The following is a 27,005-nucleotide window of genomic DNA, read 5'->3' as shown; positions in this document are numbered from 1 at the left end:
ATCAAAGCCACCCACCAGATGGGGACTGCAGCAGCAGCATCATCACTTCCTCCCCCTCCCTCTCCCCACTGTCCTCCTTTCCCATTCTCCCCCTGTCGCTCTCTCCTTCCTCTCTCACGTCTCACTCTCTTCTCCATCCTCCCCACCCCCTCCCAGCTCACATTCTCTTCCCCCGTCCCACTCCCCGCCTACTCACCCTCTCCCTGCTCTCTCACTCAAACCTTTCATTCCTCTCATTTCTCCGCTCCAATCTACAGTAATTCCCTTTCCCCTCCCCCTCACTCAGTGTCGCGGCCCCAGCTGCTGCTCAGCTGTGCGCGGCTGGGATGGGATGGGTGCCGTTGGGGTTCGGCTTGGCCCTCTGACCCCCTTACTCACGGGGGCCCCGCAGGGTCCACGAGCAGACCCGCTTCCTGGCATGGCAAGGATGCGTGTCGCTGGTCCCCGCCGACTCAGCGATCGCGCATCCCCACGAGCCGAAGAATGCCGCACGAGGGAAATGTTTGTCACGTTACAGTCAAACTGATCATTCTCAGGGCTGGGATTTAGTGCAGAACCAAACGTAAAGTGATGTTGTTCAGACATTGGCGACCGCACTGAGACCAACTCGCGACACCATGAGAACCCAACTTAATCGCAGGTGGCTGGCACCTGGACTCGAACTCAGGCCTCAGTGGTTCGAGCTCAGCGGCAACTCAGCTGCAGGGAGCACGCGACCGCGGTTTCCGAGGCTCTGGATTCTCACGAATTCTGTGGAAATGCCCAAGGCCCTGGGGCCCAACGAATGCACTCTGTGTGGCGTGACAGCAGCTTCGACACCACGGGAGATCCACCAGGTGACGGGAACACCACGGGGAGATCACCAGGTGACGGGAACACCACAGGGAGATCCACCAGGTGATGGGAACACCACGGGGAGATCCAGCAGGTGACGGGAACACCACGGGGAGATCCACCAGGTGACGGGAACACCACAGGGAGATCCACCAGGTGACGGGAACACCACGGGGAGATCCACCAGGTCACAGGAACACCACGGGGAGATCCACCAGGTAACGGGGACACCACGGGGAGATCCACCAGGTGACGGTAACACCACAGGGAGATCCACCAGGTAACAGGAACACCACAGGGAGATCCACCAGGTAACAGGAACACCACGGGGAGATCCACCAGGTGACAGGAACACCACGGGGAGATCCACCAGGTGACGGGAACACCACAGGGAGATCCACCAGGTGACGGGAACACCACGGGGAGATCCACCAGGTGACGGGAACACCACAGGGAGATCCACCAGGTGACGGGAACACCACAGGGAGATCCACCAGGTGACGGGAACACCACGGGGAGATCACCAGGTGACGGGAACACCACAGGGAGATCCACCAGGTGATGGGAACACCACGGGGAGATCCACCAGGTGACGGGAACACCACGGGGAGATCCAGCAGGTGACGGGAACACCACGGGGAGATCCACCAGGTGACGGGAACACCACAGGGAGATCCACCAGGTGACGGGAACACCACGGGGAGATCCACCAGGTCACAGGAACACCACGGGGAGATCCACCAGGTAACGGGGACACCACGGGGAGATCCACCAGGTGACGGTAACACCACAGGGAGATCCACCAGGTAACAGGAACATCACAGGGAGATCCACCAGGTGACGGGAACACCACGAGGAGATCCACCAGGTGACGGGAACACCACAGGGAGATCCACCAGGTGACGGGAACACCACAGGGAGATCCACCAGGTGACAGGAACACCACAGGGAGATCCACCAGGTAACAGGAACACCACGGGGAGATCCACCAGGTGACGGGAACACCACAGGGAGATCCACCAGGTGACGGGAACACCACGGGGAGATCCACCAGGTGACGGGAACACCACAGGGAGATCCACCAGGTGACGGGAACACCACAGGGAGATCCACCAGGTGACGGGAACACCACAGGGAGATCCACCAGGTGACGGGAACACCACGGGGAGATCCACCAGGTAACAGGAACACCACGGGGAGATCCACCAGGTGACGGGAACACCACGGGGAGATCCACCAGGTGACGGGAACACCACGGGGAGATCCACCAGGCGACGGGAACACCACGGGGAGATCCACCAGGTGACGGGGACACCACGGGGAGATCCACCAGGTGACGGGAACACCACGGGGAGATCCACCAGGCGACGGGAACACCACGGGGAGATCCACCAGGTGACAGGAACCCCACGGGGTGATCCACCAGGTGACGGGAACACCACGGGGTGATCCACCAGGTGACGGGAACACCACGGGGAGATCCACCAGGTGACAGGAACACCACGGGGAGATCCACCAGGTGATGGGAACACCACGGGGAGATCCACCAGGTGATGGGAACTGGCGAGTGCCGCGTTCCTCTCCCACGCGCCAGCGACTCTCACCCCGTGGTCAAAGTTCACAATAGCAGGAACCCGCGACGCATCGGGACCAACGTGGGCCCTCCTCGACAACTTTGCGAGGGCGCTTCGAGACCAGCGCCGGGGTTGAGGTGCTGCCCGGTCGAGCCCAACGCAGGTGTCCAGCCATCTGCCCAACAGCTTCCACACGCGCGGCCAGATTCCAAGCGAGCAATTCTCCTTATTCTTTCTGCGGTTGCGGTCACAGGCTCGAGGACGCCTCGTCCTCAGGTCTCCGTCGTCGGCCTTGGCCCTCGCAGCGTAGACGACATCCGCGGACCCGGCTTCCCGCCCCGGCCTCGACACCGGCCGCGTGTGGCTGCTGCCGGTATTCACCTCCACCTCGGCCCTCACAGCATTCGGCCGTAAACCCAAGTCTGCGTCGACAGGCACGATTTAGCTCGCTAATCGGATCGCGGTGCTCGAACCCCAAGCAGCAGCAGCAGCCGTCTGCTGCTCCACCCGCCCCACGGACGGCGCGAGGAGCCACACCGAGCCCGCTCGGCTGACTCCCCAACCCCCCCCCCGTACGCCACTGCAATTAGCGGCGCTCCACGCACTTCGTATTGATTGGTGGTGGGGGGGGGAGCTGGGGTCCTGACCCGCGTCGCCCCCGCCGCCGTCCCACTCCCGTGACATTTAAAATGCCACTCACGCGGACCCTGCTCGGATTTATAAGAATTATAATAACCATCACGATACGAGGGCTTTTTTCCTTCAAAATTTAATCTCGCAAAATCCGTATATACACAGCATATATATATACAGTATATATATAAATTGCTTCCTCGCATTATTATTCTTCGCCGGTCTCCACGGAAACCCCGCGTCTGTCTTCCCGACACCTTCAACGTGAATGCGTCTCGACGTCTAGACGTCGAGACGCATTCACAATCGCCCGGCCCTCTCTGACGCCATCGAGGCCGGCCAGGAGAGCGGACGGCCCGCAGGACGCGGGGTGGGGGACAGCGTAACCATTATGATGATGATGAGTACAATGCCTTATTATTCCCTGCATTCGCACAAGAGCGATACCCGAGCAGATTCTCTTTCGGGAGGGTCCTGCATTATTGGGATGTTTGTACAATTAATTTTATTAAGATAATAAGTTAATGTAATTTGCCCGGGAGAGCATCGCTGTGCCCTGCGACTCCACAATGAGGCTGCGTAACTGGAATGTTGGGCCGATTCCACGACTGAGAGTGACGTATCGGATGTAACGTGCAGCCCTTTGTCAATCCACTGCTGGATGAAGGCCTCCCCATGCCGGCCGAGTTCTTTCACCATAATTCACCACAATGGTCGCCAGTGCGACGGTAGCCGTGGATGCGAACCGGGACGCTTTTCAAATCCCACGAACGCGGCCGCAGAGAGAACCGCAGCACCGGGGACCCCGTGCATATGTGGGCGTAACACTTAAAGCTCCGCACGGAAGGATTCAAGAATCCGTGTACTGTGCTCCCATCTCCTTACAAGCCCAGCAGGTGTTGGGAGTTTCACGACCCTCTGGTGCACAAAGCCCCGTCTCGATTGGTGGACCACAGCCACGTGCTGCTTGTGCTGTGCGAGGGGTAAGGAGACGTTCCTGTCAAGAGGGGGGGAGTGGCGAGGTTCGTGAATGGGTGGCGAGGGTGCGTGTTGAGTGAGGAGTGAATGTGCGTTGTGTGCCATGTCTGGCGAGTGCGGCGAGTCTCCAGGGCAGGTGTGGCGAGTGTTGGTTTAGTGAACATGCGGTGAGGGTGTGGCAATATTGCTTGATGTGCCAAGTGTGGTGAGCGTGGTGGTGATGTCGCACACGAATATCCCGATGCAGCCTTCATACTGCTGGGACAAGTGCTGTTAGCGAGCACCTATTAAGACCGGCACACGAGGGGGTGCTGTTGTCCACCGCACCAGGTGCTTATTTGACACAAGGAGCAGGCCACACCGGTTCAGCTCGTCGGGTTCGTAGCGCAGCACGCGAACCGCTGCACTCCCGCTCACCACGCAGCATCACACACAGTGGCACCACGCAGCCTCAGCACGCAGCCTCACCACGCTGCCGCACACAGTGCCACCACGCAGCCTCACCACGCTGCCGCACACAGTGCCACCACGCAGCCTCACCACGCTGCCGCACACAGTGCCACCACGCAGCCTCACCACGCTGCCGCACACGCAGCTGCACACACAGACGTCACCCCCCAGCTCCGGGTGGCAGTCTCACCCAAGCACACCCCACTCCCACCTCGTGCACTAATCGGGGATTTTCTGGCAGAGCGGCCTAATTAGTGGGGATTTCCTCCCCAGGGGGCGGCGCCCGCAACCTCTCCAGGTCTTGCTCGAGTGACCCGGCAGCCTCCGTCAACCGCGACCTCCAGCCGGACGTCCCGTCTAAGCATAACGACACCGACCACAAATGGCTAAAAATGTAACTGGCGCTTTATTTTTAGCCGGCAGGGATAACGGGGAGCCGGCGTTAAAAACGAATGTAGGTTTTTCCACGGTAACCCTCCTCACACGCACGTGCTTCCCGAGTGGCGTCGACAGCAATCACGTCATCTCTACCGAGGACAAACACAGGTCTCCAGCAAGCACTGGTCGGTAGCACCCCCACTGCACAAAGCTCCAGCAACGAGCCCAGCAGATCCGCAGAAGCTTCACCAAGTGACGTGCCCCCTGCCCCCGTGAACCCTGTGCATCGGACATCTCTCGCGAGGCACGGCATGGACCGGGTGGGGTGGGGCTCCACGTTGCAGGCGGCTGTACCGGGTGCTCAGTGCCGTGTCGGCGACTCCGTCGTGCCGCGTTCCCGCGCCGTGCGGGAGTACGGCTCCACCCGCCGAGCTTCCTCAATTCCTTCGTGCCGAGCGTGCGGGACGTGTGCCCGTGTGTGGTTTCATTTACAAGACCTCGGCTCATCCTTAACTTCGCGGTCGCGAGCCAGGCCCATCGTAAAACCACCATTTAATCGGCTCTCGCGGCCGCAAGGCTTTCAACGCGCTCCAAAATAAAAGGCACACCGTGTGAACGCGGTCTAAAATGTCAAGGAGACCTCGACAAGTCTGGAACGGAGAGCGGTGCACGTGGTCGCGTGAACTCGTCTCGGGTTTTGTCTCCGGTGAAGCGGCATGGCGTGGTGCGGAAGTCGGCGCTAGGAGGTAGCCGTGACCTCGGTGAGCGGCGTCACAGGGGGAGTCGCCGCGCTGTCGTGCGCTCGCCCGCGATCACCGTGAGGGTTCCTCTCTCGCCGCAAGTGGTGCTGGTGGCCCTTGGACTTGAGGTGCGCTGGACAGAGATGGGGGGGGAGGGGGGACATTAACGTCACGAAGCACCGCGGTGCAGAAGGAACGACGCCACCCGTGAGAAATGCCCTGGCGTGGCACCGATAATATCAATTAGCACCACCGGTTTATAAAAGAACAGCATATAGTCTTAATCTTTGCAACGTGGCGCAGGGATAACATCACGTATCGCGACGATTCAGCGAGAAAACAACACTGCTTTCAACTTTCTGACGTGGGGCACACCGATAAAATCACCAAGCCACATGGTAGAGAGAAAACAACAAAAGCAACACCAATGTCTTAAACCTTCAGACACGATAGCACCTAGAGAATACATGGAGCAGTTGGTTTAATGGAGCAGGTGGTTTAATGTCGACGTGACGTCACGAATCGCCCTTCTGCGACCGTGTCCGACTTTGGTTTTTGAGCCGTTCCGTCCGTTCGTCGTGGCAGGGGTGGCACGATAAATTGTAAGAAGTTGATCCAATATCACCTAAACTCAAGAGTGGAGTTGTGTAGCGATGTGGGACTCACCGCAAAAAACCAGCCACGGTGACCATAATCGGCCAAAGCCGAGCGATTTAAGAGAGCACTCAAAGGGAAAAGCCTTGTCGACCAACGCGGTGAGATCACGCGCGTGACGTCACCTCGCTGTGCGGCCCAGAACGAGTCGTCATCACAGCCAATTGGTGCTTCCGCCGACCAACGCACGTTGGAAGCCGTGACAGAATCTGTGCGTGCGAGTCGTCGTCCTTGTTAGTTTGGGCGGAGTGGCCGTTGGGAACGATGTGGGGGGGGGGGGGGATGGGGGTGCCTCACCTCGCCACGGCTCGTCCCCCATCACCACGCGGCCGCACGCAGAGCAATCGTGGCGTCGTCGTTTGGAGCCCGGCTCCACCGGCTCCCGGCAAAGGGGCTCCACCGGCGGTGTCTCACTCTACAGCGCCGCGCGTGCACACACACACAAAGGTCCCCTGTATAGCCTCAATGGACTGTTGGGGCAAGTGCCGTTAGCGAGCACCTATGAAGGCCGGCATGGGGCGCGAAGGGGTGGTGTGAAAAGCACCGCACTGTGCCACCTTTGTCTCCCCAGGTTCTCATTGAAGTCTAATTCAACCAAGGCAAGGCCCATGACCGCTTCAGATAATCACCGCTGACACGAGTCATGGCCAGGAATTGCACTTGGGATGTTGGGTTCATAGCGTGGCGCGCAACCACAAAAAGACATTCGCATGCCCACGAGGGTTTTCCTCAGGCGGAGCAGCGTTCGTCAAGACGGCGCAAGTCGTGGGGTCCGAGAGGTCGTGGGCGCCGACCTTCACGATGCTGCTCAGCATGCGCAGCGCAGGCTCCAGCACCGTGTCCTCCCAGCGAGACACGTCCGTTACGTCCACCCCGTACACGGGCGGCACCGCGGGGCCGGGCCCTACGGGGTCGGGGGTCGCGAGGAGAGGGCGAGGTCAGCGGCCTCGTCGGTGATGCAACGGGGCTCAACAACAACGGTCGCTTCTGCTCGAGAGGGAGACGCAATCCAAATACGAGGAAGAAAAATCGAGCACTTGCACGGACTCTGTCACGCTTTCCAAACGAGAGCGGTAATGACGTTACCTTCAGAGCCGCGTTGACAAGACGACGTGCGATGACGTCACAGGGAGGCGATGCGTGCACGCGATATCGTCACTCTGCCAGCCGATTCGTTTCACGCTGGATTTGCATTGCCAAATTTTGGCAGATAACCCTTTGATCAATGCGGCTGGCATTCTACAGGGTAAGTCTTTATGGCGATGCAACTTTATACTAAAAGGTAATTGATATCGGGTCATCTTTTCCAAAGTTATTGTGAGCCTGCACTACATATAGACAGAGCTAATGCATGAGCACTCTTTTGACCTTGGTTGTAAAACAGAAAAAAAAACACGTAATTTATTTATTATATAAGCTTTACCAAGTCTCAAGATTGTTTCCGGAAAGGTTCTGCCATGCTTGTGAAAATCAACTAAATCGTCCGGAGAAAACCGACAAAACCAGAGGAGATAATTCAGAGCTCCGCACGGATGACTTTCCTGAAGGGTATGTGTACATACAGCTAACGTTTACATAAAAACACCAAAGTCATGTTTACGTGCAAGTACTCGACACACGATATGTATGCACGTACACACACTGCTATACATATGTAATGCAGGGGAAACCGGTCCACACACACGCCAACTTGCATGTGGCACTGTGTATATGTAAACACAGAGGCACTCCTTTCTCTACACGCGATGGCAGCAGCAGCAGCGAGGATGCGGGCACCCTCCTCACCGACGAGCGAGAATGCAGCGCGCGTGGACACGCCCGCACGGCAACACACGCGGCACTGTTTACATGTAAACACAGCAGCGCGTTCGAGCAACGGAGCGCGACCGACACGCGTGCAGGGGGAAGTCTCGGGACGATGCTGGTCCCCCGCCCCCTTGCGCTCGCCTTCCGCGGCGCTACAAGACACTGTGCGTGTCTACGCGACGCGGACCCACACGGCGCGTAAACGCGACTGTGCGAAGATCGGTGGGCGTATTTATTCTTTAGAGGAAGAAGCGATGGAGTTGTATTTCTCCACGTAAATCTATGTATGGGTTCCTGTAAAACCGTACGAGTATACAGCACAGTACACACTGCGCTGGTTCTTGAATTTAATTGTCACCCCGAATCGTGGCAATTCATAATATAGCCGGGAGAGGGAGGGCGTGAATTATTCAATCCCTACTTGAAACCACACCAAGAACTACTGCAGAGTAACAAAGGCCCCTGATCTGAAGAGAGACAGAGGCGACCCCAGGCACCCGGCGCCCAGGACAAACCCCGACGTACGCACGTCGGGAGAACATTTTGAGCAACGCCGTAGGTTGAAAAGCACCGTAACGCACTCCACACTCGGAGGCGAGGGGGCGGCACGTCGATATCCCTGCCAATCAAAGTCTGCCTTGCCGTATTGGAATTACACGGAGCGACAGGAGGAGGGGCGTGCGGATCCGAAAACATACGCAAGTTAGAGAGACGCCATTGCCTGTTAAGGACAAGTAGGGGGGGCTAGGGTGGGACACGTCACCCTACAAGGGACGGATGATGGCCGGTGGTCGAGGCCAAGGATGGAATGGCAGCCAAAGGCAAGAACACGGATGAGACTACATCCACGAAGCGGTGAAATCAGCTTGTCTGCAGGAGCTAGATTGTTGCATTGTGAGATGGACATGGGCGATGGCTTGGGTAGGCTTTCATCCAGCAGTCGGTTAATCATGGCTAATGATGACTAATACAAATCGGTTTAAAGCAACCGTTTTAATCGATAAAAGAAAGAACTGTCCCTTGAAACAGGTAAAAACTGGCAACGTTGTAAGAAACTAAATCCGATAAATGAATTGGAGCAGTCAAACAGTGATGACTGCATGACACTATTAACCTGTCGACATGAGCCCGATTCTCAACTCCGGCTCGCACAATTAGTGGCGAGTGACATCTTAATTGGGCCTGGCTCCCTTACCGGCATGATGAAGTACAGTCAACAAAACCCATAACTCAGCAGGCGGTGTGGGGCTTAACTCAATAGCGGAGTGACCGTGGCCAGTAAGTCAACACCTCTTTCCGAATAGTTTTTGTCCTGATTCAACAAGAGCGGGTTGGTCAAGCGAGTCGCACTACTATTTCCCTTGGTGCAAAACCAGTGAGGGAGGCAGGAGGAGCGATGGAACCAGGCCAGCAGGCGCTCCTCCCACCTGCGACACGTACACACAAACTATGACCGCCCCTTCGGTCGCGCCGGCACGGAGACGTCGTTGTGAGCAACGCACAGCTCTAAGCCACGAGCAGATCTCATCACGAGAAGTGCCGTCAACTCTCGATTGTCTGGGGCTATGGGATGGGGGGTCAGGGGGGTGGCCCAGAAATATAGAGACGACGCAAAAACGGGAATTGGGCTAAAACGCGCAATGGTTTACGTTCACAGGACAGAGCTGAAGACGTACAATATTTTGTCCGCCTTTAGTGAACTTGAACAACAGTAAGGACATAAAAAGAATATATAGAAGAGTGATGGCGCAGTGGATAGCGCACCACGCTAAGAAGCCGGCGACGCGAGTTCGATTCCCATTGACGGCTCACGTCCGCGGCGAGCGTGGGGTAACCGAACCGGTGGTGGGGGTCCTCGCGCCCCGGGCACCCGCGTGTAACGTGCAGGCAGCGTACGTTTGAGGAAGCGGTTCTTCACCCACTTGTTCTGCTTGCGCGCGTAGCGCCGTGTCGCCAGTTTGAGCGCCTCAACACCTGCAAGGGACAGGGGGTGGGGGTGATGGGTGGGAGAGAAGGAAGAACGCTTAGTGTCAATCCAGCCGGAACCTCGCACTTTCACTGAGCCAATCTCCCTCCGTAGGCCGATTCCTTTGGGCCCAGCACACAGCCAGATTGAGTGGGGCATAACACGGAGGCAGCTTGAAAGGGGCCCAGGAGGGAGTTGGCTTCACCGAGGCCCATGACGGAGCTCTTGGGAGTCCAGGACAGAGCCAGCTCCGTTGGGGTCCACAATGAGGCGTATTCCACTGGGACCCAGGATGAAGGAGACTCCCGTGAGATTAACACAGACGTGATTCACCTGGAGTCCAGGATGAGGTAGCGCTGATGGGGCCCAGGATGGGGCTAATTCTCATGCACACAGGATGCGGCCAGCTTCCCTTTGGCCCAGGACAGAGCTGACTCCAAGTTTTCTTGGGGGCCAGAACACGGGAGTCTAAACTGGTGACCAAGAATTACAAGGCGATGCTCGTGGGGGCCAGGTCAGCGTCTCCATGGCTGCACGTAATCGCCAGGAGGCAAATCACGGCGTGACAGCCAGCCGAGCCGGTTCGGAAGGCGGCGACCGCACCCCCCCACCCTTCTTCTCATCAGGCGGCGCGAGTCGGTGACACGACTTGTGACTGCGAAGCTGCAGAACGAAATTTCTGATTTCCCTGCCTCATTTGAAAACCCCCAAGGCACTTCTGCTTATGCGATGGGGGGAAGAATCAAACGATTGTATTCCTAACAGAGGTCGAGACTCTGGCCGAGTGCAGCGTGGGGTGGAGGCGGGGTGAGGAGAGCGACTACAAAAACCTCAACTCGATCGCACACGAACAGAATGTGGAAAGCTTTCCCGTGTCGCAATAAAACCACTTCTGCCTGCCGAGACCACAACACTCGCAAAAAAAAACCACATTGGGGCGTGAATCTGATACACATCCCGATGCGAGAATGGTTTTGCTCAACCGCATAAACCGTTCCAGAAAGCTCCCTCACGCGTGCAACAACTTGGTTTTTCAAGAGACCAATCATTGTAAAGGCGCATCGACAAAGATCACCATTCAGCCTTTCAGACTACAGGGCAGCTGGTGGCCAGCGGGTACCTACAAAGGCTGGCACGGCACACAAACAAGCGGTGTGGTCAGCACCACATTTCCGACATTTACACACTGCACCAGGTACTCATTTAAGGCTGAACCGACTCAGGAGAGGCCCACGACCACATCAGATAACCTCCACTGATCTTAGCCGCACCCGGCAATGAAACCCGGGTCACTGGGCTCGCATGCAACAAACCACTGCCTCAATAATTCCCACACAAGCTTTTATTGTACCTAAAATATGCCTTCCTAATTAACGATGGAAAGACATTCACAGCCACCTTGACCCGGAGCCATCCGCACCTCCCCCCCCATTGCGTGATGCACGAGCACGCTCCCACTGGCTCCCACTGGCTCCCACTGGCTCCCGCTGGCTCCCGCTGGCTCCCACAGGCTCCCACTGGGCCCCACTGGGCCCCACTGGCTCCCACTGGCTCCCACTGGCTCCCACTGGCTCCCACTGGCTCCCACTGGCTCCCACTGGCTCCCACAGGCTCCCACTGGGCCCCACTGGGCCCCACTGGGCCCCACTGGCTCCCACTGGCTCCCACTGGCTCCCACTGGCTCCCACTGGCTCCCACTGGGCCCCACTGGCTCCCACTGCGCTGCTGCGAGGCAGCCATGCGAGCTGCCCGCAGAGAGCGCTGGGGTGGAGACGCCTCCCACGTGCCTTCCCACACGGGGCACCCGGCCGGGCGTGGCATCGGCCACCCGGCCCCACCGCCTCCGCACCTCCTGCTTGATCAAACCCTCGTGCCGTTGGTAGCTCCTGTCCTCCCTGCTACGCTCAGTAAGTTGTAAATGGGTCCCCACTATCATCATCAACCTCAATAATTTCACTGCTAGATCAAGGCCTCCCCAGCCGCCACGAACCTGCGACGTCGTGAGGCCAAAATCATCTCCAGAGGTGCTCCCGAGAGCTCCCTTTAGCGGAGGCTCATTCACAAACTGTGGCTCGAGCTGTTGCAGGCCTGTAATGTAAATAACAATGCAACGATGCGCATTGTTGTTCACGCAATAATGCATTAGCGATGATGAACTTTATTCAGTGAACGCATGTGCGCACTTAGGCTCCCGTTTTATTGTTGGTTAATGGAGATAAACGGTCACCGTTTATGAGCGCCGGGAGCAGCGCAGTCTGCAACGTTGGGCTGCTGGGACCTGCGCCACAGTCGCCGTCGCAGGGGTGGAAAATCATCGTTGATGCGAACACCGTGCAGATGTTCCGGCTCTGAGTCAGCTTGACCCTGCTAGGACTGGCAGCCTCCAAATGTCAGTGGCTCCCAAGCAACTCGAGCGAGTGCACCCCTCTCCCCCACTCCTCCCTCCCTCCCCCCTCTTCCTCCCTCCGCTTCACCATATCCATCCGCAGTCACCGCTCATTTCCAGATAAGTCTTCTGCCCCCGTTGATGTCACCGCGACTCTTGCGCAATTCACGGCATTGCTTAGCTATCGTAAAATGACTAATTTTTATTTTCAGCTGCTCTGTCAATGAAATTCTAAACGATGGCATCCATCACACCAGGTCAGTCGTACTCCACCACACTTGCCGATGTGAGTCGGCGAAGGCGGGGAGCAGAGTCGTTGAAGCAAAGCACAGTACAATAATAGATCTTGCCGCACTGCCGCCTTGACAACGTAGCTCACGGTAGCCCACGACACTCATTTTACGCACGGCGGTCACTCATCCGAGCGCTGTCCAGGCAAGTTGGTCACGGGAGTTGTTTGACCATACTTCGCCGCGCCGGTCAATGCGGGCTGGTGAAGTGGTTCAGGTGTCACTCGTCACGGGCAGACAGCGCGGCGGTCACTGCACCACCACTCCACCCGCAGTAACACGCCGCGATTCCCTCGATTTTGTGCTGATGTGCATCTGCATCCCACATCCGGTCGTGCCCGGTGACATAGGAGACTGAAAGTTTCTCAGATGGACCCCCCCCGTCTTCCCCTTGGTCCACCGATCTTGGACTGCCCATCCCTGTGTCGCTCCACTGCCTCCACCCCCTCTCCCTCCCCTCCCCTCCCTCCCCCTCCTCCACCTAACAATCGCCACGTTGTTATTATGCTCGTTTAAACTGATCCCAAGGATGCGAAATGCAATGGAAGGTGCGAGAGCTGGAGATCACCTTGCTGCAGTAGGACCGCCTCCTGCTCGGGCCTGCACTCCGCTGGCCGCGTCAGAAATCCGTGGAACTCCTTGAAGCCGATCGACTGGAAGAGGCCGTGTTCATAGTCGTGGCTGCGGGGACACGCGGGCGCCATCACGGTCTCGGTCACATCGCAGTGAGGCGCGTGGCGCGACACGAACCGGCGGCCAAGCGAGGGGGGAGGGAGCGGGCCGGGTGGGTGGGGGGGGTGGCGGTAAAGGAAGTGGCAGGGCAAGTGGGCGCAAGGGTGGCTGGGATACAGCGATGTTACGATACGTCGTGCGTTATAAGGCCTACAATAATCGTGCTCCAAACCCGAAGATCCGAGTTCGAGTTCACTTTATGGCTAACGTCAGTGGCGAGTGATATTTGGGCACTCGGTGAGGTGAGGTGCGATCAAACACCCCCACTCGGAAAACATAGCGACGACATCAACGCGTGTGCAGGTGCTACATGGATTATTACAGACTACATCGCGGGTTCCTCATGATGACGGCCGCTTGGAGAGGCCTTCATCCAGCAGTAGACTGAACAAGGCTGATAATGATGGTCAAAAATGAAATCTCGGGAACCTTGGCAGGCACGAGACCATGCGCTCATGGTGGGTGACACTTGGCCTGGGTGGCACGCGGCATGGTTTACACGCGTGTTCCACGTTTCACCATTTTCGAGCGCGCACACGCGGTCGAGCAGAGTAGAGACGCCGCGCGAGCGGAGCACACGTTCCTGCTTTGCGTGGTCACTGCTCACGCGCAGCTCGGAGAGGACTGTTGAGAAGCGGCGGTCACCGCTTCCTGGTGGCACGAGGTGAACCCAGGCGAAAGTGTGCAGTTTCAAAACAAGTCTTGCTGACCGCGGCTTCAGAAGCGTGTGACTCACCTCCCCTGAGCAAGATGTCCTTGTTCTGCTATAGTTCAACAACCAAGGCTCAACTACAACAGCACCTGTGTTTGTTTAAGTGCAGTCGCTTTAGCGAACTCCTGCACAGGAAAGCTGAACTTTTGTTAGCGCCTAATGATGCTCAGCGTAATCTCCAGCCAAACTTTGTTTCGAAAAAAGTTGTCAAATATTTTATTCGGATTTTCAACATTACACCGGTTTTCCTGATAAACCAAATAAAATGTGATATTTGCCCTAAGATGTGACAACCTGATTTCATTGGCTCTGTCGGGTGGTGGAGATTTAGTTAAACATTAGCATGATACCTACACAATCAAATAAAAAAATAAACCAATTATGAATCGTACAGGAGAGCAACTGCTTGCAGGAGAGCAAATATCACTGTGGGAAAGGCTGCAGGGATGTAGGAAGAGAGTTCACAACGCCGCCACGATGCCGCCACGACCCCGGAGCGGAACAGGCGCTCGCACGCTGTGGCCAAGCACAATCACAGCTCACGAGCGGAAGCCACGCGTGGTGGCGGAGCGACGCCACCAGCCCTTTTTATTACAGCTGCAAAGCCAGAGGCAAGCGTCGCGCGCCGTGCACGGGTACCGCGTCCTCGCAGCTGGCTGGCGCGACTCCCACCGAGGTCTCGGGGCGAGGCAGGCGACGAGTCACAACGAGCCGCTAGCGACGTTTTCAATGTAACTTAGTTTACTGCACAAGCGTTGGTTTGGTTTTTCAAGTCAAACAGGTTTCCTGCATAAATTAATATTGAGGCAGTGGTGTTCATCTCCTGTTTGCGGTGGAAATTCCACAAACTTATGGATAGGGTCAGGTCTAACCATAGGACAACCACTGTTGACTTCGCCACAAAGTAGTTCCAATTTTATCGACACCAGGAGGGAGGGATGATGGGCCGAGTCAACCCGAGCCAGGAATGGAACTCGCAACCATCCTATTCAGAGCCGCTCGCTCTACCGCCGAGCCACCGATGTGCAACGCGTGCGCCGGTGCATGCAATGTTATCACCGGTGGTCTAGAAAACGTGTTGCGCTTCGAGCTTCATGCGTGCTGCTACCTGTGCTACCTGTGCTACCTGTGCCCAGTGCTCTCCTCACTTGTGCTGATTGAATTAGCAACAGTCTGGGACTTGCTTTACACCCATGTGAGGTATGAAATAAATTAATAAAAGATGCTGCTGCTGGTCCTGCTGCTGCACCAAGCAGCTGCTGCCAAGGCTGACACGCACCTGCCTGGCGCTGCACAGGCAAGCTGATGCGGCCGGCTGTTGCCATGGCGACCGAGTAAACATGCCAACGCACCGCACTCCCCACACCAACCCCCATCCCACCCACATCTCATTCAAATATCGCAATTACGGAATATAAATGAATTAAACAATTTGTCCGAAGGTGCACAAAACAGACGGCACGCGAGGGGGCCGTAGAGAAGCGGCGCCATCGTCGCTCGGCGGTGTAAACATCTTCGACCGGTCCAACGCCCGGGTTCCCAGAACCATCCTCTCATTGAGGCGACCATTGTAGGAAATCTGTCAGTCTTCCCAGGACGTCAAAAATCCCAGTTTTATTGCGTTGCGTAGTAACAATAACGCACCGCTGGAGACCATTCATTTACGTGTACAGGAGTTATCCCCTATCCTGGTATTGTGAGAAATTCTTCTTCGTGCCACATGTCCTCGTTTATTTTGCACCATAGAGGCAGCGACCCTCCGTGATACTGCCGGTCGTCAGTGAATCCGCAGCGGCGTGGCTTGAGACACCTTCCGTAGGCGGCGGGAACAATCGGAGCGGTGGGGCGCGGAAGCCCACAGACGGCCCGCTCGGCTCCACGTGGTCGCGTAAAGACGCGGGCCGGGTGGCCGCGTCCCCGTGACGGGCGCGGGAATGTGGGTGCAGCGCGGATCAGTGGCCAAGTAACGCACTCAGCGCACGCCTCCTACGCTTCTCCCCCTGCCAAGTTTACTATGCGGGTGTTGCACAACCCCTTTGCTCACTGGGGAAGAAATGCAAATTAGATTTTGCTTCCTTTGGATTGACTTTCATAACAAAATGGTGATTGTGACGAGGAGGAAGAGGGGAGGAGGAGTGGAGGAGCAACGATTGTTATCGAGACAGAGTATGGAGTGGTGGAAGATGCAATAGCAGATATAGAATTATACAAACATTGGCACTGGACTGACCCTTGCACTCGATAATGAACTCATTAGACAGAAAGGTGAGTGCAACCTGGATATGAATAAGAGTAACAGCATCGCACACAAACAGGGATTCCTACACAGTAAATGGTGCGATTGTGACCACTGCATCAGTCCTCCTATCATGCCTTGCATGCCACGTGACATCACGACACCGCATGTATAATGCACACAGCCTTGTTTTGTACCACCAACTCATAAGCAAAAGTTGACCGTGAAGAAAAGTGTGCGGCCAATGGTCAAATATAATAACGGAGTGGCAGGCAAGGAACGGAATGAATCTGAGAGAATGACCACCGGGGAGATGGAGCGATGAGATCAGTTTGATAGTGCAGTTTATTGCTGGCTGCTTGAGGTTGTGTGTTAATGAACAAAGGTGTACACAAACAATAACGCAACGATGCGTATAAAGCCTCTGCCCGAATAACAAATTGCAGACGTGAATGTTAACTTTTTATCGTTTCATGAAAAAGTATATCATGGAAACCCTAGCCACGGTGTCATCCGTCCCGGCCGGCTCTGATTACCGAGCTGTGCGTGTGCACGCGCGTGCCCCGGGCTTGGCCTACCTGCCACTGGCGAGTCGCTGCTGGTTGTGGCGCTGGTGGAAGAGCGACAGCTCCGATAAGAGGCCCTGGGACATCATCTGCTCCACGCGCGCATCCAGACGTTCTCCGAGCACTGCCCAAGCACCCCGCGAGGGATGTGTGTGTGTTTGTGTGCACAAGCACACAAAGGCAAAGGTTCCCCATACAGCCTTAAAAAACTGTTTGGGCAAGTTCTGTTAGCAAGCACCTATAACAGCCAGCATGGCACACGAAGAGGTGGCTGGACAGCATCACGCCCGGTTTCCTTTGCCCCCTCATTCTGATGTTTTTAAACCACAGAAGGTATTTATTTAAGATTGAGTAGACCTAGGGGTGGCACTCATGCCAACACACACCCGTGGCATTGAGATGCTCCTCGCATTGAGCTGCTGAGCGAATGCGGACAAATAGCTCTTGGAGAGGTGCATGTGTGTGGTGCGTCTCACTCCTCTCCCCCTCTGTCCATACTCGTGGGATGTGGCAGGCATGGTTGAACCCTTGAAACATTGTCTTAATTAGAGCGCAAGATAACAGCATCAATTCAATCCAATTAAAAGCGGTCTCGTCGTAATACTCAATAATTAAAACCGATTAAGCGAGCATCTATTAGCACGGGCGATTACTCATTAAAGCATCATTGTTCCATAGGGCGGGTGATTATTTATTTAAGAGCAAGGCCCCGATGACAATTAGCCGGGATTACAGGCGGTCCCATCACAGGCGTGGCTGGAGGCGTCCTCCACAAGCGGCGGTGTTTCTGGGGACAGCTGGGAGGCCCCGGGGCTAGAGATGCCTGGAGCTTCTTTCTCTTGGTAACATTCTTCTTTCACTTTCCCCAATATTATCGAGATTGCACAATCAGCCTCGCATGATGAGATCAAGAGTCCATTCAGATCTCTTGAACAGCAGCGCAGCCCTTCGTGTTGACAACATCCCACAGAAGCAGATATCACAGAGCTACCTCCAAGTGCCCACTTTCCCACCAGCTATGCCACCAATATTAACATTCATCGCAAGAGTCAAAAGCAATGTGTTTAATTCTCAGACTTGGAATTTAGCCAAGTTAAGTACTGAACCATTTTTTGTGAAGCGCTTTTTGCATACAGTCAGTCATGTGTGAGCCGGCTGAAACGATGAACTCACTACACCTGAAAACCTGGTTTAATCAGAGATCTCTACGAGTCTATCGGTCTCTCTGTAATTCTATAGCTCTCTGCAAATCCATCCAAGTCTATGAAAGTCAAAGGTTCTCGATAGAAGTCACTGGTGACCGGGTTGCAACCAACATCTCACTGCACTTGAGAATCCGATTTCAATTAGGATTTGTACCTTGGTATAAACTGCCGTTTGTAGTTGGTGTCGCCGTCCACTCGACTTGTTTGTTATCATTATGCACATTAGCGATCCCCGAAGGGCCGTGGGACGCACGCTTTCTGCACCGCGCTGCGCGGCCAGGAGGGAATTGCTAATGGTAATTATATTCTATTCCTGTCCATGGCGATATGTTAAGAAGTTAGATGGCAACGTTGAGGTCTGCTAGCCACAAAACAGCTTCAGGAGAGAGTTTATGTAGTTCTGCTATTCCTCCGTTGAAGGAGCGCAGACTACAGCAGTTTACTATGTGGTGGATAGTTTGGGTTACATGGCCACAGTTGCACGACTGTGGCTTGTGCCTTCAACCCAGGATCTCAGAAATGCTGGTTCGGCACCTCTCATCTCAGAGCAAATCAACTCCCCCCCCCCCCCCCCGTGCTCCCCTCTTACCATCCTGCTGCGCATGCAGCCACAGGATGCAGGTGAGGGGGAACCTCAGCGGCCCACCGAGTGGGCCCCCTCCCTCCTCCAGCTGCTGTCTGAGCAGCAGCTCACTGTGCGGGACTCCCAGCTCCTCGTACACCTGCAGGCTCCTGCACAATCGCACGAGCAATGTCACTTGGGTGTCCAATTAAAATGTTTTTGTTCGAATCAGTGGTTTCATCACCATAATCATCAGCCACGACCAATCCACGGCTGAATGATGAGCTCCTAAAACCGCTGCCGTCTCTCTCGATCTTGCGGTGCAACAATCCACCCAACACCTGCGCTGCACTCTCTAGAGGCTGCCACTCAGTCACTACTCTTGACCCATTGGCCCGCTCACTTTTATTAACAGTTTGAATGATGTCACCAACTTGCGTGTCATCTCTCATCCACATGTTTCTTTGTGCTTCTCAATGTCATTCCAGGCGAGTATCTTATTACGCTTATTTGTGCCCTTCTCACTTTTGGTTCCTGTTTCTGTGATACCGCTGCTCTACTTTGCATGAAAAATATTAATCATTTCCCAAAACGTGTCAGCAGAGCTGCCCTGGACGAGCGGAAGAGCCACGGTGCAAACATCCCAAGCGGAAAAACGACCGGTGAAATATTAACAACCGGCCCCACGGCTTAAGTGGAGTGCTCTGCCGGATAACAGTCGCAACACAGAAGCAGCAGCAGCATTTGTTTTAAGTTGATTTTGTTTAACCAGGTGAGCGCACAAGAGACAAGTAGGAGTCAAATATTAGTGACCAAGGATTTTAAACAGGCCTGATTGCCGATTATTATTTTATTATTATGTTTGTTTACCCAGGAAAGCCTCACAGAGTTTCAATACCCTTTTGCTGAAGGGTCCTCCCAAGTTTTAACAGAAGGGGCTGTTGTTGCTATATTCAATCCCATTTTAATGAGTAATTTCTCAGCGCTGTGATGTTTGGCCAAATACCAGTTACATTGTACTGGGTTCTTTTATCCATGGGAGGAAACCAAAAAACCCAGAGGAAGCCCATGCACAGCACAGAAAGAGAACTTAGAAACTCCGCACAGAAAGGTGCCCGAGTCGGGAATTGAACCCCGACGCTTCTTGCCGAGGCATGAATGTTATCACTGGGCCACCCTGATGCTGATGCGACCCTGAAGGTCGACACCCATCTAGTTTGTCGCTGCTTAAATTCATGCTTGTCATCTGTCTGGAAGACCAGTAGGTACATGGACTGATACATTTACTTCACGTGCAGATGGATTTTCACCCGCTTGCTTATTTATTACTTAGAACCTGACATGACTGCTCACAATGAACTTTTATGCCCAGGATGTCTGCCTTTTAAGAGTGATAAAGAGTCATAAAGGGTCTGCTGCCAAGACAAATGAAAATGTATGCAATATGGAACAAGGACCCTAACAAAGAACCGTTCAACAAGAAATGAGCGCGACCTACTGAAGTAAAAGTGTAAAATTAATCAGCCATTTATTTAATTTTAACGCAGCAATTTCAACGTGCAGCTCATGTATTAGCGAGAGCCCTGTGAGCCATTCGGCTCTTGACTCGGGTGCAACCGCAACAAACAAAAACACGAACAAGAAACATCTTAAAGTGACTACGCGCAACAGAAAAATCCTGGAAAAAACAGCAAAGTCTTCCAGAAAAAGCACCGTAATATCAACGCTGTTTGCAAAAAATCCCAGTGGGAATCATCGTGGGACATCGGCACGTGACAAATGATGCATCCTCAAAGTCCAGCGTGTAGCATCACATGACTGACAACGTGTGTGCGTATCAAGGTGAAGGCGATTATGCAATTTTAAAAAACATGGTTAATTCGTGCAATAAGCCAACTACGTGGCACGTGCCTGAAAGACAACGCACCACCAGCATCCCGGCACTAGAAGAAACAAATCGAAGATGGAGCATCCAACACCATGGCGTTTTGTGAGCAATTTTCCCTCTTACAAAGAGAGGTGAAAAAAGGCGTTATCCAATTGCAGGCCTGGTTGGTTGTTTGTGCACTGTGATTCTCAGCACCCCTGCGCTCCTTCACCGGCCTGGCCGATGCCCTGGCTGGTCGATCCAGAGCTGCTGCGGGACTGAGGACTGTGATTTAGGTGCGTCGGTCATGGGCGGTGGGGGGAATGTGAGCATATTTAACCGCGCTGGTTGTTTTTTCTCGCCTCTATTGAGTACCTGACCCGTATGGTATGGATCCTGTGGGCGACCCACGTCCACATGGCACTCAAACGTCTTTGCCACAGCATGGCAGCGCTATGTTACAGGATATACTATACCCAAGTAAAAATACACTTTATGATTATACCAATCAATACCCACACCTTTAAAGTGTCCGACATGTACTGCAAAATTAGTTCTGTAGAGTAATTGACAACGACTGAGGAAACGCTCTACGAGGCAGCTAGACCTCTCTGCACGCCGGCACGGGTACAAAGATGTGAATAGTGGGTCATGGGTCCGAGAGGAGATGGGTGGCAAAGGTGGGCTCTCTGTGCCCTTCTCAAAAGCACTCTCTGCGCATGGTTCCCATGCCCGTGGGGAACTCTTTATGCATAGGAACAGGAAGAGTCTTGTGGGTGCCAACACCCATAAATAGAACCGTGGAACTGCCCCGGCCAGGTTTCTATGCCAGGGCGCGTGGAGTACGGCGAGTTGGCAGGCCCGGGGTGGACAGTGAGCAACACGAGGGAGCGCGTGGGGAGACTCGCACCGTGCCAACTTGCGCACATCGTGGGGGTGGATGCGGGCGGCCATGGCGGGGTCGACCTTAGACAGCATCCGATGGAGTTCCGTGGGGTCGCTCCTCTCCAGAGCCTCCTTCCGGTCTTCGCGCCAACCATCGCTGCCACCCTCCTCCGCCGTGGCTCGGTCGACCTGCAACAAGGGTTGGCGCACCGCTCACAACCGTGATCGCAACAAACGGGAGCGATGCTACATCTGCGTGGCACTTGTATGTTGAACTTATTTCGCACCGTACGTAGACGACCATGCTAAACATCCCTGGCGTCTGGGTGAACTTTAATTATGATTTATTACATTGGTGGAGTGGTGGCGCAGTCCTGCCCCACTCCCGCCATGCGACTTCACCAACCCGAACTGACCAGTGTGGTAAGGTATGCTCCAACAATCCCCCAGCAGCTGTGTGGCAGCTGCGGTTGTTAGGTGCCTACATTTCAGCTTTGCGAATTAAAAATATCGATGTAACAAACATTACTCTCTGTAGCAGGGCAGGTGGAAAAGTGCTGACCCCGAGTATGTCAACCAGACGTAACTTGAAGGGATCTCTCCAGTAGCTCTGATATGCGCTTTGGTGGACGTTCCCACACTAAACAGTAAGTTTGGATTCGTGACATATTGGGCAACAATTATACTTGAAAATAATGATGCTTATTTAAGACAGGTGCGTTCCCATCACCTGCACGCCCGACTGGTGCAGTGCCTTACCTTCGAGTCAAGCAGCACCTTCCACAGCAGGGCCTCGATGTAGTAGTTGGTTCCTCCCACCACGATGGGCAGCTTCCTCTTTGCAAAGAGGCCTTCAATGTGGCAGAGTCAAGGAGTCTTGATTGTTTGTAAAATGTTACGGTTTGCTCAGGTAGGACAGAACGTTTTTTTTGCATTTCAAGAATGGGAGGTGATCACGGCTGAAGCCGTGATGCCACATTGCACCTCGCCAGCGCTTTCTCCCCTCCATCAGACCCCGCAGCTGCTGCAGGGTCGGGCATGCGACTTCCAAGACCTGCCCTCTTACCATCTGCTCTGAATTCCGTTTGTCCATTTGTCCATCAACAAAATTATAAGAGGCTTGCAGAAGGCCAAAAAGTTATAGAAAGTGGGGGGTAAATAGGTGATTAAAAGGTTTCTGAAAATTGTCGACCCACCCCCTCTCAAAAAATGTTTTTATCCCCGCATAGGCATATACACCTACACACCCCACATACAATAGAGTGAGTAGTATCTACTGACTCCATAGTCGTATCTGCTGACTCTGTAGTTGTAGCTGACTGTACAGTAGTATATCCTGAGCCCAGTAGTAGCTACTGACTGGATTATAGTATCTACTGACTATAGTCATAACTACTAATTCGAAATCAGTATCTACCGATTCTATAACAGTAACTACTGACTCTACAGTAGTATCTACTGAATCTATAGTAGTATCTACTGACTATAATCGTAACTACTAATTCTATATCAGTATCTGCTGACTCTATAGCAGAATCTACTGACTCTACAGTAGCATCTACCGAATATTCAGTAGTATCTACCGATTCTATAATAGGATATACCAACTCTAGAATAGGATCTAGTAAGTATACAAAGTGTCATTGTGAGGCCTAGTCCCGTGCAGAGCCCCCGGCCTCGCCTAGATTGCCCAGCCGGCCGAGGTGGCACCTTGGCAAGTTGCGTCCACAGACGCACAGACCCACAAACAGACGCACAGACAGACAAAACATTACTTTTATAGGTAATATTCTGCTTATGGGACGCATGGCGTGTAGGCAGCCCCTCTCTCCGTCCTTCTACATGGCCACGCCCACTCAGCCACTAGCACCGTCCTCACTGTGAATGGCCGCCTCATGGATCTTCCCGATGTCAGCCTCACGCGATGTCAGCCTCACGCGATGTCAGCTTCATCCACTACTCAGATAGCTCTCTACCCTTTGCTCATATTATGAGTCAAGCACAAGGACTGTACATTTTAAACTGGGGACAAAATCCCAATTTTCATAAAAGTTGATGTTCTGGAACCACTTGGACCCATGCTGGCCAATCCTGTAGGTTTGGCAGCTTAAGACGTACGGCACGACGGATATGATGGGCAGCGCTTTGTTGCGGAAGTCGGTGACGGTGTAGTTGGTGACGAGGGGATCCACGAAGCTGATCATGTGGTGAGGACACATCTTCTGCTCCTCTTCCGTCACCTTGTTAGTGATGATGTCCAGGCCTCGGTAAACCTGCAGTGACCAAAACCCGGCAAAGGGGACTTAATGGCGGCAGCAGAGAATCCCCCCGGAGCAGGTCGCGTGTGCGGGAGACAACAAACACCTTTCCACTGCTGGCAGATGTGCCTCCATCACAGAGCTCTGCAGAGCCCCTCGAGAGGGTATTTGACCTACTCGTCAACGCTGGCCACACACGGCTTGGCCATCAGTAATAACAACAATGACAATTCCCTTCGTGTACCCAGGATAGTCTTGGCGGGTTCGTCCCATTGATGCACATCTTATCCAAATATTAGCCGAGAAGGAACACTGGTCAAGAACACTTGAAAATGACAATACATCTTCGGTTAAAATTCACATTGTGTTTTAAATTATGAAGTTAAGGCCGTCAAATGAATCCCTTTGCTTATTGAGAAAAGGCTCACCGAGTCTCAGCTTCCCACCACTGTGTCTCTTCACGCGATACATTTCCCGTACCTCCGATTAGGACGGTTGGCTACGTATGGCGAAATAAGTTGAACATAAATACAATTGTGAGCTCTGCATTGCGTCAATGACCGATGAGCAAGGATTTTTAGTTTGTGGTGACATTCTCAATCAGGGAGGTGGCCAGGTGGCTCAGAGGTCGAGCGTTTAGCTGGTGGTGGCGCCGCCTCGAACTCAGCACTGTGGAGGTAGTGAGGGTCGGTGGATCACGTAAACGACAAATGTCTTGCAAGACTCCTTTCCCACGGGCATGGAGCTGCCATAACCCTGGCTTGCCAGCAAGATACAGTCCGATATCATCCATCACTTCTGCATGGGATAGAGTGTTGTCTCTTGGCATGTGTCGTTCTTTTACGGGTGCTCTGGTTTCCTCTCACGTGCATAATAAAACACTAACTAATTATCTGAAAAGAACTTAATATATAATGAACTGCAGAGAAATTGTTGGTAGCGCTGGCTCACTGCCTGGCAACCTTCCAGCTTGTCTGTGGTCCCAGCTTGTCTGTGAGACACAATTTGCATGAACATTGTTATATAAAAGATATCATTATACATTTTTTGTACTGCTGAGATCCCAGATTCAAATCCAGACAGCTGCCTATGCTTAAAGTGGGTTTTCGGAAGACAGATCAATGAGACCGTGCGTTTGAATCCAGGTTTTAGCCACAGGTTTATTCACAAGTACCAGATTGCTTGACCATTCTAAGGAGTTTAACACGTAGGATTTAATGACCAATGTTATTCATAATAAAGGTTTTTGGGTTAGATCGCGTGAGTATAACACGTAAGGACTTTATATATCCATACACTTGACACACTTTCAACACGGTCTCATGCTAACATTAGGGTTGACAACGTAGTTTAAATATAACCCAAGCGGGTAGCGATGGAGCTCGGAAACTTTTCCAGGGTTCGGCATTCGTCTGGTCATGGTGACCCACCCGCTGGAACTTCAAACGTCGCGACTGCGCCAAATCCACGCACCTCCCACAGGGCGTTCCCTGCCCCCACGTAGACAGACGGATCCCCTGTGCCCGCCACGGTACCCCCACGGCGATTCCTAGCACTGCGGTCGCGTGCCATGGATGCTTTTCACGGTGAGCGGAGCACAGGTGTCAAGTTAAGGTGGCACACGGGATGGGCAGCATCTTAACTTTGTGACAACTTTTTAAAGACTGCAAGGATCATGTGACACGAACGTAACGCTCACATGGCACTCGCTAAGCATTCGCCACTCGTCTAATCCTCACCAGTTTAAACAATGAGATTAAACTGCTCACCTAGCCACCCGCACACGTATGTCGAACTTCTTTCGCACTGTACGTAGCCAACCTATCTGTTGTACGAGTTGTATAGGGGGATTACGTCAAGTGCCAAGTTACTGTAAATGGTAGAGCAGTTACATATCACCTGTTCCTTCAAATGTGCACACTGCAGTGAGAACGCCAGTCAGTGTTGTTACGAGTGGACCCACTCACTCATTCACGCATGCCAATGAACGCCTCATATCTCAGTCTCAACAAAGCAGAAATAAACAATTAAGGCAGGTTTACTGTAATTATGCAACGGGCGCTACAGTCACACTGTCAGATTGACATCTTGATCGATTGGCCAAGATGCAGCGTCATCGCCCGGGTGCTTTGTCTGTATTGATGACAATGATGAAATAGGGGCATTTTTACCTGAAGTGGGAGATTTAAGTGTATACGCTCCGAGGCTCACTCGAGCAATCGGCCGAGGGCTGAGAAGACTGCCAATTGTTATGGCAGGAACGGCTCCACTCGTGAGACGTCCACCATTGATTTTTCAGGTTATTTTTTGGCAATGGGCTAATCGATAACCTAGAATGCACCCGATCATCAGATATTGGAAGCTAAGTAGGTCTGAACCTGGATAGTGCTTGGATGGGTGACAACCTTGCAAGATGGGATTTTAATGGCTGTGTATAAAAAATAAATCTATCATTGTACTGTACTTCTCTGTACCCACTCTCATCTCCTTTCTTTGACAATCCCAAACTGACCAGTGCTGTGAAGCACGGTCACACAACCCCCAGAAATTAGAGAATCCCCATGACCCGCACGGCATGGGGAAGCCCGAATCCAGCAGTGGAGTGACAAAATGACTTTGCGTTTACTGACTATCACTCTGCCAACTTACAAGACGTTCAAGAAGATGCATATTGATTGTACAACTGCCGCACATTTTATGCTCTTCATCAGAAGGAATGAATTTCAGACGGGTGTCTGATTTGGTGACCCGGAAAATATTTCTGTGCCCTGCACACCACATCCATAATACCTCTCACTTTGGCTAGATGGCTACTCTGGTCCATTCTACCAGCGATCCATAAAATATTAAGTGAGAAATGAAGCCCCTAACATTGTCATCGATCATAATCAACGTTATTGGGTTTAGATCGCGTTATTTATAAATGTGTCGTAACCCTCCACCACCCGACACGGCCAATCAGTAAAAAAGTGTCACGTTGACAAAAGACAAATAGTTCACTGCTTTAGCCCACCGGTGTGTTGAAGCGTGAAACCACAACATTTACAATTTGAGTACGACGTTTCGCTGGTAATTGCATCCAGCATCATCGGGCAATCACCATTCTGGCGAATTGCCCGATGATGCTGGATGCAATTACCAGCGAAACGTCGTGCTACTCAAATTGTAAATGTTGTGGTTTCACGCTTCAACACACCGGTGGGCTAAAGCAGTGAACTATTTGTCTTTTGTCAACGTGACACTTTTTTACTGATTGGCCGTGTCGGGTGGTGGAGGGTTACGACACATTTATA

At 53.5% G+C, this 27,005-nt stretch overlaps 1 protein-coding gene across 4 annotated transcripts in view; it reads right to left on the bottom strand.

Annotated features, from left to right (window-relative positions):
• Positions 1 to 4,856: 4,856 nt before the first annotated feature.
• Positions 4,857 to 27,005, bottom strand: part of TRIT1 (tRNA isopentenyltransferase 1) — a 55,824-nt gene continuing 33,675 nt past the window's right edge. For 3 of the 4 annotated variants that reach the window (XM_078604529.1, XM_078604530.1, XM_078604531.1), the window contains 10 exons: positions 23,588 to 23,727; positions 22,214 to 22,313; positions 21,480 to 21,643; positions 18,730 to 18,872; positions 16,948 to 17,059; positions 13,258 to 13,370; positions 9,944 to 10,021; positions 7,036 to 7,145; positions 6,539 to 6,656; positions 4,857 to 5,720 (listed from right to left, as the gene is read on the bottom strand). In XM_078604529.1, the coding sequence (XP_078460655.1) occupies positions 5,587 to 5,720; positions 6,539 to 6,656; positions 7,036 to 7,145; positions 9,944 to 10,021; positions 13,258 to 13,370; positions 16,948 to 17,059; positions 18,730 to 18,872; positions 21,480 to 21,643; positions 22,214 to 22,313; positions 23,588 to 23,727 (1,212 nt within the window). In that variant the 3' untranslated portion in view covers positions 4,857 to 5,586. The remainder of the gene's footprint in view (positions 5,721 to 6,538; positions 6,657 to 7,035; positions 7,146 to 9,943; positions 10,022 to 13,257; positions 13,371 to 16,947; positions 17,060 to 18,729; positions 18,873 to 21,479; positions 21,644 to 22,213; positions 22,314 to 23,587; positions 23,728 to 27,005) is intronic. The other variant, XM_078604532.1, reaches the window with a different exon arrangement.

Source organism: Lampetra planeri, chromosome 22 (genome assembly GCF_965212315.1).
Source record: "Lampetra planeri chromosome 22, kcLamPlan1.2.h2, whole genome shotgun sequence".
In the NCBI taxonomy this organism is placed as follows: domain Eukaryota; kingdom Metazoa; phylum Chordata; class Hyperoartia; order Petromyzontiformes; family Petromyzontidae; genus Lampetra; species Lampetra planeri.
The sequence above is the reverse complement of the archived record's forward strand: the minus strand, read 5'-3'. Positions and strand labels throughout refer to the sequence as shown.